Source organism: Labeo rohita, chromosome 15 (genome assembly GCF_022985175.1).
Source record: "Labeo rohita strain BAU-BD-2019 chromosome 15, IGBB_LRoh.1.0, whole genome shotgun sequence".
NCBI classification, from domain to species: domain Eukaryota; kingdom Metazoa; phylum Chordata; class Actinopteri; order Cypriniformes; family Cyprinidae; genus Labeo; species Labeo rohita.
The window spans coordinates 3,023,965-3,037,543 of NC_066883.1; the positions used below are offsets into that span (position 1 = coordinate 3,023,965).

At 38.9% G+C, this 13,579-nt stretch overlaps 1 protein-coding gene across 2 annotated transcripts in view; it reads left to right on the forward strand.

The window, feature by feature from the left end:
- The window catches only part of schip1 (schwannomin interacting protein 1), a 223,506-nt gene that overhangs the window by 172,624 nt on the left and 37,303 nt on the right, over positions 1–13,579 (forward strand). Inside the window, exon 1 of one of the 2 annotated variants that reach the window (XM_051129591.1) lies at positions 10,069–10,292. The exons of the other annotated variant lie outside the window; for it this stretch is intronic. Within the exon in view, the coding sequence (XP_050985548.1) occupies positions 10,287–10,292 (6 nt within the window). The 5' untranslated portion in view covers positions 10,069–10,286. Of the gene's footprint in view, positions 1–10,068; positions 10,293–13,579 lie in introns of those variants that run through there. 2 annotated transcript variants of the gene reach the window in all.

The window sequence follows — 13,579 nt, forward strand, 5'->3', positions numbered from 1 at the left end:
AGGAATTTTTATGGTCAGTCACAGGCCAAACCCTTAGGAATCAAGGTGGGTGAAGGGAACAAACTGTATTTTGACCAATAGGAAGTTCTGTCCTTCCCGGGCTTTGTACCAAAGGTGTTCTTCTTGCCCTCTAAGAGATATCTGGCTGTTGTGGTGGCATCTTTATCTGATGGTGTTGGACAGTTTGTTTATGTTAGTTCACCAAGATCCAATCAAAATGTAGCAAACCTCTGTCCAATATTGTGGTCAGAGAGGGCCCCTTGCAATAAACTCGGCCCTGGAATGTGCTGTCCACTACAAATGCTATAAGAGCTCGCTCAGGTACTGAGGAGCTAAACTATTCAGGGCTTTATAAGTAATTAGCAAGATTTTAAAATCTATACGATGTTTAATAGGGAGCCAGTGCAGTGTTGACAGAACCGGGCTAATATGATCATACTTTCTGGTTCTAGTAAGAACTCTAGCTGCTGCATATTGGACCAGCTGGAGTTTGTTTATTAAGCGTGCAGAACAACCACCCAATAAGCCATTACAGTAATCTATCCTTGAGGTCATGAACGCATGAATTAACGTTTCTGCATTGGACATTGAGAGCATAGGTCGTAATTTAGATATATTTTTGAGATGGAAAAATGCGGTTTTGCAAATACTAGAGATGTGGCTTCCGAAGGAAAGATTGATATCAAATAGCACACCTAGGTTCCTAACTGATGACGAACAATTGACAGAGCAGCCATCAAGTATTAGACAGTGTTTTAGGTTATTACACGCTGAGGTTTTAGGTCCGATAGTTAGCACCTCTGTTTTTTTTTTTGTTTTTTTTTTCAGAATTTAGCAGTAAGAAATTACTCGTCATCCAGTTTTTTATATCAACTACACATTCCGTTAGTTTTTCAAATTGGTATGTTTTGCCGGGCCGCAAAGAAATATAGAGCTGAGTTTTATCAGCATATCATCATCAAGCTAACACTGTGTTTCCTGATGATGTCTCCCAATGGTAACATGTAAAACATAAAAAGTAATGGCTCTAGTACTGAGCCTTGAGGTACTCCATACTGCACTTGTGATTGATATGATACCTCTTCATTCAATGCCACAAACTGATGGTGATCAGATAAGTACAATTTGAACCATGCTCTCTAATAGTATCGATCTTGGAAGTAAAGTAGTTCATAAAGTCATTACTGCTATACTGATGGACAAAGTCAACACCTGTTGGTACTTTATTTTTCGTTAATTTAGCCACTGTATTGAATAAATATCTAGGGTTATGTTTGTTTTCTTCTAAAAGAGATGAAATTAATCAGATTTAGCAGTTTTAATGCTTTTCTATAGGATAGGGTACATTCACACCAGGCAGTACGAAATACCTCTAGTTTTAGTTTCCTCAAGCTGCATTCCATTTTCCAGGCTGCTCTCTTTAGGGCGCAAGTGTGCTTGTTTTACCATGGTGTCTGCCTGTTTTCCTTAATCTTCTGTAAGCATGTAGGAGCAACCATATCTAAAGTGCTAGAAAAGAGAGAGTCCATAGTTTATGTTACATCAAGTTTTTCTGAGCTATTGGATATGCTGAGGAAGGGACAAGGGACTCATGAACAACTATACCTAAACAAAAAAAAAAAAAAAAACACGGCTGTGGATCATTCAGGTAGCAACACAGTACTAAGAATCAAGTGTATGTAAACTTTTGAACAGGGTCATTTTTATAAATTCAGCTGTTATTTTTTTCTTGTGGACTATATGTAAACGTCTTTTACAGTATATGAAATATCTTATTCAGGTCAGTACTAAATAAAAAATAACATGCATTTTGTATGATCCCGCTTGTTTTGGTATACTTTTGACCTCAACTGTATGTCACATTTGTGACACAGAAAAGCTGTATTTGTTGTCTATAACGTGTGTAACACATTAGAATGAAATTCAGCAAGAAATGTACTTTACAATGCATTTTCTTGCCTCTATATTTTGAAGGCTGGAGGTTGAAATTAAATGTGTTTTAATGTCAAACATATGTTTCATTGAGCTTCAGTCTTTTTGCATACATTTAAAATATATTTATATATGTATTATTTTTTAATTTGCCACATGGGCAGTTAGTTTAGATACGCACATATGCTTGAGTAGAGCGCACTGCTGTATCTGCAGAGGTCTGGCTGTGTTCTACATTAGTCTCTTTTTGAAATCCAGTCTAAAACACCCAAAAGCTTTTTCTTGCGGAAGCATCGAGGTCATCCTTGCTCGTCTCATCAGAGTCAGTGAGCTCATCAGAAGAGAACAAGCTTCAGTTTCTCTTCCTGCCGGTTTGCCTTCTCGATGCCACTGAGGTGGAGAAGCCAGAGGAAGAGCTGTGCTTTCTGGTCTAATCTCTGTCTTTCTTATCTCACTGTCAGTAATAAGATCGTAGTGATTTCAGGTTGATAATGTCTTCAGTCGAGCTGAACACAGTTGTCAGAGGGTGTCAGCGCAGGTGTGGAAGATCAGATTCCATGGCCCTGCTCAGTGCTTACATGTGCCGTCACATTACAACACTGTACAGTACAGTCAGTAATGTGCACACATTCTCTTCAAACAATGAAAACAAAAGAGCAACTGTCAGCAGTGCATGAGGATGCTGGGATTGTTTCAAGGACTTCAGTGCAGGTCCATGAACAGGGCGAAATACCATCTGCAGAAACAACTGCTTTCAAAGCATCCATAAGCTGCGAGAAGACAAAAAAAACAAGCACACTCTTCTTCAGTTTGGTGACAAATAACACTTTAAAACTTTAAAATGAATAACAGTTCTGTCATTTTGTATTCTATGCTTATCATGTAATATTTATTTAGTTTGGCATAGGTCACATAAGGTGTTTTCTCAGTCGTGCTTTGACTGACAATAGAGTCATAAAATACACCAAAAATGCAACATAAAATCACAAAGGGAATCAATTTTCAGTGATCTTCATCTCCGTCCTCAGCAGTGACTGTAAATGTCCAATCCTGATCTCATTGCAAATTCAAAACTTGCCATCTGAAGCAGCTTTACAACAGGTTTCACAGCAGTGAAATCAAACACTCATTGGGTCTCGCCTGCTTTTGTCCGATTACGTTGTGTCGTATTTACATGCCTTCACCAAGTGGATCCACATAATAACATTGACAATATTTTCAGCGATTAACAACCTAAATTCTGTTTTGCTCTATTGTTTTCTGGCAGAGAGGACTGCAACTGCAATACATGGTCAATAGGACATTTTTACAATAAACTACAATACATTTTACAATACACTGTACATATTTTTAGTAAATAGTTATGTTTAGGTTAGGTAGCAGTGGAGTTAATGGCTCAAAATGTCTTTTTAGAGGTTGCTAAAAAGATTACTAAAATTGTTGCTAAAATTGTAGGCCTACATATTTCTGTCTTATGTATATATTTTCCTTGTATTTTCCATGTAAAGTGGTTATGTTTGAGCTTTGGTTTAGCGGTTAAGGGATGTAAAATGTATCGATAAAACAGTGAAAGTGCAACAATTCAAATATCTGTATGTTATAAATGATTCATAAATGTTATGTTACTTTAGCCGTAAATAATGTTTACATTTTAGATGCTGTTGTGTAATGCATATTTCGTTATCTATTCAAATATAAAGTTAAAGTTTGTAACTGTAAATGTTACATTCTTATACCTACGTATAAACACTGAGACCAGGCTGGAATAAACTATATGTGTTCTCTCTCAAATTTTGTTTCTATAGCACCTTTCACAAACCCAAGGTCACTGCACAGTGCAGACTGGAATCTATAAAAGACATCATAACAAACAAGTATGAAAGAAGGCAAATAATGAATGCAGAGAAAAGAGGCAGAGGACATAAACATGTCAATAACCCTGAGCAAACAACTGGGATTTGAATGTAAGGAAAGATGACATTCCACAGAGGGAGTTCCACCGAAAGCCCTGCCTCTCACAGAAGACAATACCAACTTGGAAAACATTAATAAATTGGATCCATAGGACCTAAGAAGCCGAGCAGAAGCATCGGGGTGAATCAAATCGGCCAAATACTGTGGCGCAAAACCATGTAGGGCTTTAAAACTGGTGAGTAGAATTTTAAACTGTATGTGAGGAGCCACGGGCAGCCGGTGTGGTTTCTGGAGGACAACAGAGAGATGTGTGTGTTTGGACACGGGCAGATTGTAACCTCTGAAGCAGTTTAGTAGGAAGACCAGTTCGATTATGACAATGAAGGCGTGAATGACAGATTCACCATCGGTCCCATGAGATGAAAAGGAGCAGAGAGCTTTAACAGGGCCCCAACAATGTCAAGGCATAGATGAGAGTAATGTCAAGCAAGCTGTAGCTACAGCAATTTTTTTTTTCTTTTTTTTTTCAGTACAACTTCAGGTTGCTTCAGGCTTGAGTATTACCCCTATTTTAACGTCACAGATACAGGAGGATTAGAGGGGGGAAGAAATGTGACCCTGGCCTAGAGAAAGCATATAGATTACAAGAAAGTAACGGTCCTGAAACAGAGCCTTGGGGAAAACGCCACAAGAGAGGAGGTGATTTGTGATTCCCAAAAGACACAATTAGGGAAGTATATCCTCATCAAAAGACGTGTTGAGATCTAGGTGGACCACGATACTACTGTCTCTAGAGTCAGATAATCTTGGAGATTATTGATTACACCTAAATAAGCCATGAAAATGTCTCGGTGCTATGAAGAACACAGAAAATAAAGTTTAAAAAACATGTTATGAAATTAATTAATGTAAAGCAGCACCTCAAATATAGTGTTCTCGGATTTGAGCAGTGGTGTGATTAATTAAAGGCAGTGGCAAAAGTACTCAAGTAAAACTGAAGGATTTCTATTAAAATATTACTTCAGTAAAGGTAAAAAGCACCTGGTTTCAAAAACACTTAAATACTCAAAAGTGAAAGTAAACACTACAAACCCAAAATCTTTCATTTTATAAAAAGTGACTCATGAATCCAATCTACATTTAAAAAATAATAATAATAATAATAATAATCAGAGCCTCTCATTGCATGTATGCCATTGTGGCACCTGACCTTCATGGAGGAGGAATGTGACACTTCCTCTGTAGCCCTGGAGCTACTCCTGAGTCTTCTTCCGTCATGGTCACCACTAAAGAGCCTCTTCACAACATGGCCACCACTCCAGAGTCCTCAGCCATGATGATTGCCACGTTAGAGACTCTATTCGTCATGCCTGCCACACAACAATGTCTCTGGGCATGGGAGGCTGATTTCCAGTGTGAGGGGCCCATTGCTTATCTCTGCAGCCTCAGCGTTCTTGTGTCCAGTGGTCCTCCCTCCGTCAGCTGCACTGCCCGTGATCCCGGTTGCCATCTTGTTTGTTTGGGTCGCACACACACACACACTCCAGATATTCTTGAGGTGGTGGAGTCCCCTCCAGATCCTCCCAAGGTGATAGCATCTGCTCCAGAAGCTCCTGAGGGGGCCATAGAGGCCGTCCATTCACGGCCAAGGTCATCTCTGAACTCTATGCATGCCATGTCAAAGCCATGGAAATTGTCCCTGAACGCTCTGCCTGTCTTGTTATGGCCACAAAGATTGTCCTTGAACTTTCAGCAGTGTCACAACCATGGAAGGCGTCTTTGTACTTTCTGCCTGGTTTGTTACAGTCACAGACATTACAAATCTCTCTGTGCTCTTTTTGACTATTCCCTCTGTTCTGTCATTGTGGGCTTTTGCTCAGCCATTGTGGATCTGAAGCTGCGTCTGCGCCACCATGATGGTCTCCGGCTCCACCCAGGTGGTCTTCTGCTCCACTATGGGGATCTTCGGTCAGGTCTGCTCTGCTGTGGGAATCTCTGGTCCAGTCTTGGTCCAGTCTGCTCTGCTATAGTGGCCATCAGCACCGTCCTGCTGCCTTCCTGCTCTGCCAGCTCCACCCTGGCTTCTTTCTCTGCCTTGGATTTCAGCTTCGCCGCCTCCACCTTGGTCTTTGTCCACTCCGCCTACACCTGGTCCACGTCAGTGTCCAGACCCTTCTCTAACTCACAGGTCTGGTCTTTCATTCCTTCCCCGATCCGCCTCTGCTCCACCTCCCTCCTGGACTTGAACTTGCATTTGAATTCTCACTTCATCTTGTCCCTGCTCACATATCAAATGCAGATTATTATGTGTTTTAGTATTTTAAAAGCAAAAACATCTCTATACATCATTTTGTAAGATGTCCATTAATCTTATGGTCAGTGTCAATGCTTTTGCTGTCACAAAAAAATATCAGTTTTTGTTATAAAACTCCTACAAACTAAAGCAATAAGCCCCAAAAAGCTGTGGTTTACAGTGAATTTATAACAGCTAAAGGGCATTGTTAGACATGACGCGAAGCTGTTATAAATTCACTGTAGACCATGGCTTCACGGGGGTTATTACTTTTATAAAATGGTTATTCCATATACGTAGAACGGTTTCACAATAAAACAGAGCAAATAAAGTGTAATGACATAAATAAAACAGTATTCTTCCGCCAAACAATGTAGTTCCTCAGAAACGGTTGGGATTGCAACAAAGTGGTTGCCAAGCAACACTCAGATGTAAACAAAGGTGTATGTTTGTAGAGTAATTTAGCTTTGAACGCGGCTCAACCAATCAGAATCAAGAACTGTAACTATCTGTTTTATAAAAAAATAGTTTGCTGAGTGTTTATTCTGTAAAAATGTAGTGCAGATATAGGTTGCAACAAATTTAAATACTCAAGAAAGTACAAATTTGTCAAAAATATACAAAGTACGATAACCATGTAATTGTACAGTATGTCGCTGTTTTACAACACTTTACAACAAAGGAGTCTGTCATAAAATGCTTTTTTGGTCACACTTTATTTTAAGGTTCAATTCTTGCTGTTAACAAAACTATGACTTTTGCCTCAATAAACTCATAATTTGCTGCTTATTAATAGTTAGTAAGGTAGTTGTTAAGTTTAGATATTGGGTAGGATTAGGGATGTAGAATATGGTCGTGCAGAATATGTGCTTTATTATTACTAATAAACAGCCAATGTGTTAATAATAGGCATGCCTATGACAGCAACTTGTTTTGAATTGGTCCCTGTAATAAAGTGTTACCGATTTTTTTTAATGCAAATGGTGCAGCCAGTTATATTTCTATAATTATACTTGTGACTGACACATCTTGGCTTCTAGATCTCTGAATTCATCCTCACATAAGCACCCAGTCGAGAGGAGATGATGGGGCATTTATCATCAAGATGTCTACACTCACATTTAGATTGTACAGTATATGTGGGGAGTGGCTTGGCTGTTGCCAGCACTGCACAAATGTTTGTAGTGTTGGAGTCTCTACTAATGATCTGATGAGTTGAATCAGGTTTGTTGGATAGTGGACAGGGCTAGGGTTGGGAAGCACTGCAGTAAATGTCTGAAAGTGCAGAGAATGCGCCCAAAATAGCCACAATCACAGAAGCTCAACACAGATACTGGAGGGGTGTGTGAGATCATGTGACTTTAAGTAGTATCATGTTTAAATCTTGTGAGTCAATACCAAACAAAAGCATTGATGTGCATTGACTCTGAGTTATCATGCAAAAATGAAGTGACGTTGCTGGGCCGGCAGAGGATGTGCTATTCCTGTCTCTGTCTCTGTCTCTGTCTCGGCTGTGTTTGCCGCTAAGGTCAGTGAGTGCAGTGGGCAGAGGTTCCTGTGACGTCTTTCCTCTCGTGCCCACAGTGACTGCTGTGAAAAACACCGGGGAGCCACTGAAGGCTGCAGGCCGTCAAACTCAGCCATATCAGCTGAGACTCAAAAGTCCTGTCTCATCCCAGAGAGAGAACCAGAGATTGAGAGAGAGAGAAGAGAGAGAGAGAGAGAGAGAGAGACGGGCTGTGTCTCAAACTCTACTGTGCTGACTTTGTTTACATGAGCAGCTGACTACATAATCAGAATGCAACCTTACATGACACACAAATCTAAACCTTTTAAAGCGATATTCATCTTTCTGTCTGATCCACATAAAAACACATCTCTTTGTGCATTTAAAACTCAAATGCGTAGCTGCATTGTTTTTGATCTGTTCTGATCAGAGCACAAGCACTACAATTTCCTTTCGCATGCTAAAAAAGAGAGTGGAAAGCAATTAAAACGATACATGAAAACAGTTAGATATTAATGCATTTCCCCTCAAAGTGAACATCTATGCTCAGCCTGATGAAGGTGACCTTGTTGAGCACTCTGCTTTTCACTCAGAAACTCTCACTCAGTTTCAAGTGCTTCTGCAGACAGAAGATTAAAGTTTTGATGTGAGCCAAGTAGCGACAGAAATGTTTTTTTTTGTATTGTGACGTACATCTGAGTGAAATGGATTAACAAAAAGAAAACCGTAAGGTTCAAAGGGTAGGAGCTTGGTTCAATCCATTGGTTGTTGATTTGATGGAGAGCTCGAGGTTGAATTTGAGAAGGTTAAAGCAGGGTTTAAGCACCAGTGAAAAGACTGGAAGCTCTAGTTATGAAATTTTAATTAAAAATTACAAACTCAAAGAAAAAAAAAGAAAGAAACGCATGGATGAATCATTCATGATAAAATGCATTTTGGAAATTGATATGGTAAATTTCCATTCATGCTGACTTTAAAGGAGAAATTCACTTCCAGAACAAAAATTTACAGATAATGTAAACTCTGAACTCAATTTTTTATTGGTTCATGACAGTTAGGGTATGTCGAAAAACTCCAATCTCATTTTCTCCTCCAACTTTAAAATCCTACATCACTGCAGAAGTACCAACCCAATGTTTACAAAGTGCAAAGAAGATCAAACACCCTTAACAAAAAAAAAAAAAAGGTAAAACAGCGATATAGAATGATTTTGAAGTAAAAATTATTTTGAAGAGGGAAATGTGATGGGAGTTTCTCGACATCCCCTAAATGTCATGCAACCTGAAAAAAAATAAATAAAAAAAAAAACAGAGTTCAGGCAGTTGAGGCAAGACAAGCGTTTGAGGTTAAAAAGTATATAATTACCACATTTTTTTTTTTTAGGAAATAACCAATCGTTTTGCTAGATAAAACCCTTCTTCCTCCTCTGGGAGAATTTAGAGTCATTTGAAGCCGCATTTAATCTGCATTTTGGACGTTCAAAATCAGGGGCACTATTTAAGTCCGCTATATGGAGAAAAAATTTCCTCAAAAAACGTAATTTTTTTACGACGAAAGAAAGACATGAACATCTTGAATGACAAGGGGGTGAGTGCATTATCTGTACATTTTGTTCTGGAAGTGAACTTCTCCTTTAATGTTTAATTTCAAAGCATAATAAATGTCTATGTGAGTTAACACTATAAATGCATTGTTCTAGTAGGGTCTACAAAGGTTTGGTACAGGCTGATGAGGCATGATTCTCATGAACTACAGGAATATTAATATTTAATGAATATCACAAAAGGAGGAGTGCTGTTATACTTAATATCGGCACAGCCATCGATCAGATGTAACACCAGATGTGCTGATATACCTCCCCATACACAACAGCTGTATAAACATGTCATTAGCATAGAATAACATACAGTTTAGACAAAATTGTTGATTTTTGGTGATACTCCAGTAATCTTGGTTAATCATCTTTGAAAAGTCATTTTTACAGTGTATGTGAGCGGAAGAGCATGAACCCTCCTCTCATTGGTCATGGCTGGACAAATGAATAATGACCAAATAATGATCCATATAGGACCCATGATTTTTGGCGTTTTGGGGCGAATGTCACTTTTTTAGGTCAGTGTAGGCAAGTAACAACATGTTTGGCGATTATAGACATTTTTGGACAATGAGACCAACACATTTGAACATTTTATTAGTGTGCCGTGTTTTGGGGTTACACTTTGTGCATCAGCGTTGCTGGACAACATAGGCAAATAAGCGACAACATGTTTTCCATATAGAGGGATTTTGGTCATTCAGCGTTTGGCAGCGGCACAGTTGCGTTAGCGCGTACACACTCTCTCTCTCTCTCTCTCTCTCTCTCTCTCTCTCACTCCCTCACTCAGCTGATTCGGAGAGCGTCATCGATGCTGTCTAGCTAGGCAGCTCAGTAGGTGTTGAGACAGCTCCTCGGAGGGAGGGTTTCTGTTATCTCGTCTGGCCGCTGGAGAGCCGCCGGGGTGTTTTGAAGCAGCGGAGATCCGCCATGACTTACACCGCGGACGGTCTCCGTTTGCGCACGTCTGGAGCTTTAACCTCGAGCCGTGTTCCGTCAGTCCGCCCCACAATCATGTCCTGAGAGCGACGAGCCCGGCAGAGAAGATGACAGTAAGTTCTGCTCTGGTGTTCGTGCGTTCGTGGCACTCATCTTAAGGGAGTTCACCTCAGCTCACGCTTGCTGATTTGAGGGAAATATGAAGAGCGCAGACCGGAGTTGGAGCTCATCTCATCTCATCTCCGGGCTCCCGTGAGATGATGCGCGTCTCCTCGCTGCTGTTTGCTGTGATGTTTAACGGGAGGGTGTGAGGACTGATTTAGAAACATGACATCATTTCAGACTCACTGAGATACTCGCGTGCGTTCATTTAAACGCAGCCTTTCGTATGTGCGCTTCTGTAATGCTGCTGAGATTTCACGAGAGTTTTCAAGAGCAGTGTGTGTGTGTGTGTGTGTGTTATTACTGATATTACTGTCATTACAATGAGAACGGGAGCTTCGGGTGTGTATGATTGAATGAAGTGAGTGCATTGTCCTTATGGAGACAGCATGCATCATTAGACAACTGACTGACTCCAGTAAAATGGGATGGATTTTGTACAGCTTTGCCAGATTCTGTGTGTGTGTGTGTGTGTGTGTGTGTGTGTGTGTGTGAGAGAGAGAGAGGGAGGTTGAGAGAGGAAAAGAGAGAGCTCCACAGCTCATTACGCATTTATGTTCGTATTTAATCTCTTATATGTGAATAACAGAATAAACCGTAATGAACGGAGAGCTGCATGACGGCATTGGTGTTTAAGGCCGGTGTCTCGTGAGATTAAAGCTCCTGATCTCGACAAATCACGCGAGGACTCCTAATGTGTCTTTAAGTGTCGGTCTAAGAGTCTTTATAAGGAGCGTTTATTTTATAAACACATTTCGCAAAGAGCCTGCAGTTGATCATGAAGCTGTATAATGGGCATGTTGTGATAGATGTATATGAGCTGTTCATTGTCACATTCATGATGATTCACGAGCGACATGATCAACGAGCCCATCATAAAGCCTACACAGTATTATACAATATTACACCATGCAAATGAGCTACGGAATACACATATACTGCATATGTGTCACTGTTATATATTTATATGTCATGATTTTGTTTAATGGAACAATTTTGCCATCAGCTCTGAAACAAATATGAACAATGAAGCAAAGAGATGTGCATGCAATAACTGGAGCAGATTCATTCATTCATTCATTCATTCACAAGTAATTAAAACACTGGCATACATTAACACAAGAGTCAGGATGGGAGGATTTTTCATAAATGGACTCTTCACAGACGTATTTTGACGTATTTGACGATGATGTATTTTCATGGTTATTTCTCATTTATGGCAAATTTGACATATTTCTTTTTTCATCTTTCATTTTTCTTTTTAAAAGATTACTTTCTATTTAAAGGCCTTTAAACAGCATATAACACACTGTTAATACAGACATCGTTGTGAAAGAAATGACTTTTGAATACAAACCTAGAGAAATCTTCACTGCAGTCACAGTTGTGACAACTAGCCCCATGTTACTCCCTTTATTCTCATACTTCTGCATTTGTGATAATGTGCTCATGAATGTTTCTTTTCTCTCTACTGCCATTGCTTTGCAAATCATAATAATAGATGCTTTATTGATTATAATAATGAGTGATAACATCTGTTCTTGAGCAGGGAGTCTGAGGACAGAAACTGTGATATTTATGTGTGTGTGTGTGTTTGCTTTATATCCTGGTGGAGACTTAAACCTGAATACACACACACTCAAGGGGGCTCATGTCATGGTGGGGACCTAAATGGGTCCCTCCATGGGTACAAAAGCTTATAAATCATACAGAATGAGTTTTTTTGAAGAAAGACAAAATGCAGAAAGTTTCCTATGATGGGTAGGTTTAGGTGTAGGGCGATAGAAAATATGGTTTGTACAGTATAAAAACCATTACGCCTATGGAGAGTCCCTACAAGGATAGCTGAGCAGACGTGTGTGTGTGTGCGTGGTGATATTACACAAAATGTTCTGACTTCTCACCTTCTGATTTCCCCCCTTTGTTTCCATTCTGGCTTTGCGGTGAAAAGCAGTAGCCGTGACTGTACTGTGTGTTCAGATGTTTTATTGTAGCATGTGTACTTACATTGTAATAGCTGTGCAGTTACTGTAGCTCATTCCTGTTCTGAAGGAGTCTTATTCTCGATTGTTCGCCACTGAAAGGCAAAGCCCACACATCCTGTCCAGGTGAAGGAGTGTTCAGGAAGCATGTGTTACTGTGCCAACCGCCCCAGTTCAGGAAGGAAGTCCCGTGTGGCGTCACTGAACCGTTTCTGTGTGTGTGTGTGTTTGCTTTCAGAGTTAAACATAGCACTTACATATATCTGTTAAACGGTCCCCCTTTCCTTCTCAGGAATGACAAAAAAAAAAAAAAAAATCTGAAGAATTCTGTCTGCCAGTTCAGCTTGATAACAGAGTAAATCTGATTGATCTGATTTTCTGCATGACTGTTTTACACACAGCACGTTTAAAGCGTCAGTAAACATGGCAGTATAACGGTGCCAGTCATCACAGTTATAATATGCACTATGAAATAATAGTAACAGCGCCCCCTAGCTGTAGAAACGAATGAGATTTGGCTTGTGTCCTCAGATGGCCCTGTTCTGCTGAAATACTGTGAACTAACACAAATATAGGGCATTGTGCTCGTATATGATATTTGTAAAATACATTACAATTTATGATCATATAACATATTTTAGCAGTTATTTAACGTTTTTTATGAGCTGGTCTGATGCAGTGGTCTCAAGTTATTGAAATATATAGCCTAACACATGAATTTATTTCACACATATGATATTTGTAAATAAAAGCATGTTATTGGAGACAGACATAATAATAAAGCGGTGTGATGCAGGGCTATTATAGGCAAGATAATTAAAAATTAAATTAAATTAAGTTAAATTAAATTAAATTAAATTAATCACAACAAAGGCCTTAAAATGTTTTTTAAAAAATTATTTAAAAAATTATTTAAAACAGTTAAAAATAAAAAACAATGATAATTGTTTTAAAATAAAATAAAACCATTAGGTTTTGTTTTTTTTTTTTTTTGTTTTTTGTTTTTTTTGGTTATTTGAAGTAAAATAAACATTAACTGACATAAAACAAATTATAAAAAGCTTTTTATTTCAGCTAGTAGCCATGGTAGCATTTCTTATATTCATTCAGATTAACTTTATATACTAATTAAAGCTAAAACTAAAGCTGAAAAAATGAATAAAAACTATACAGACAGATTTAAAACTTTAAAATGAAAATATATCATTAAAAACTGATTCAGTGTTTTAAGAATAACTATAGTAGTATCTCACTGA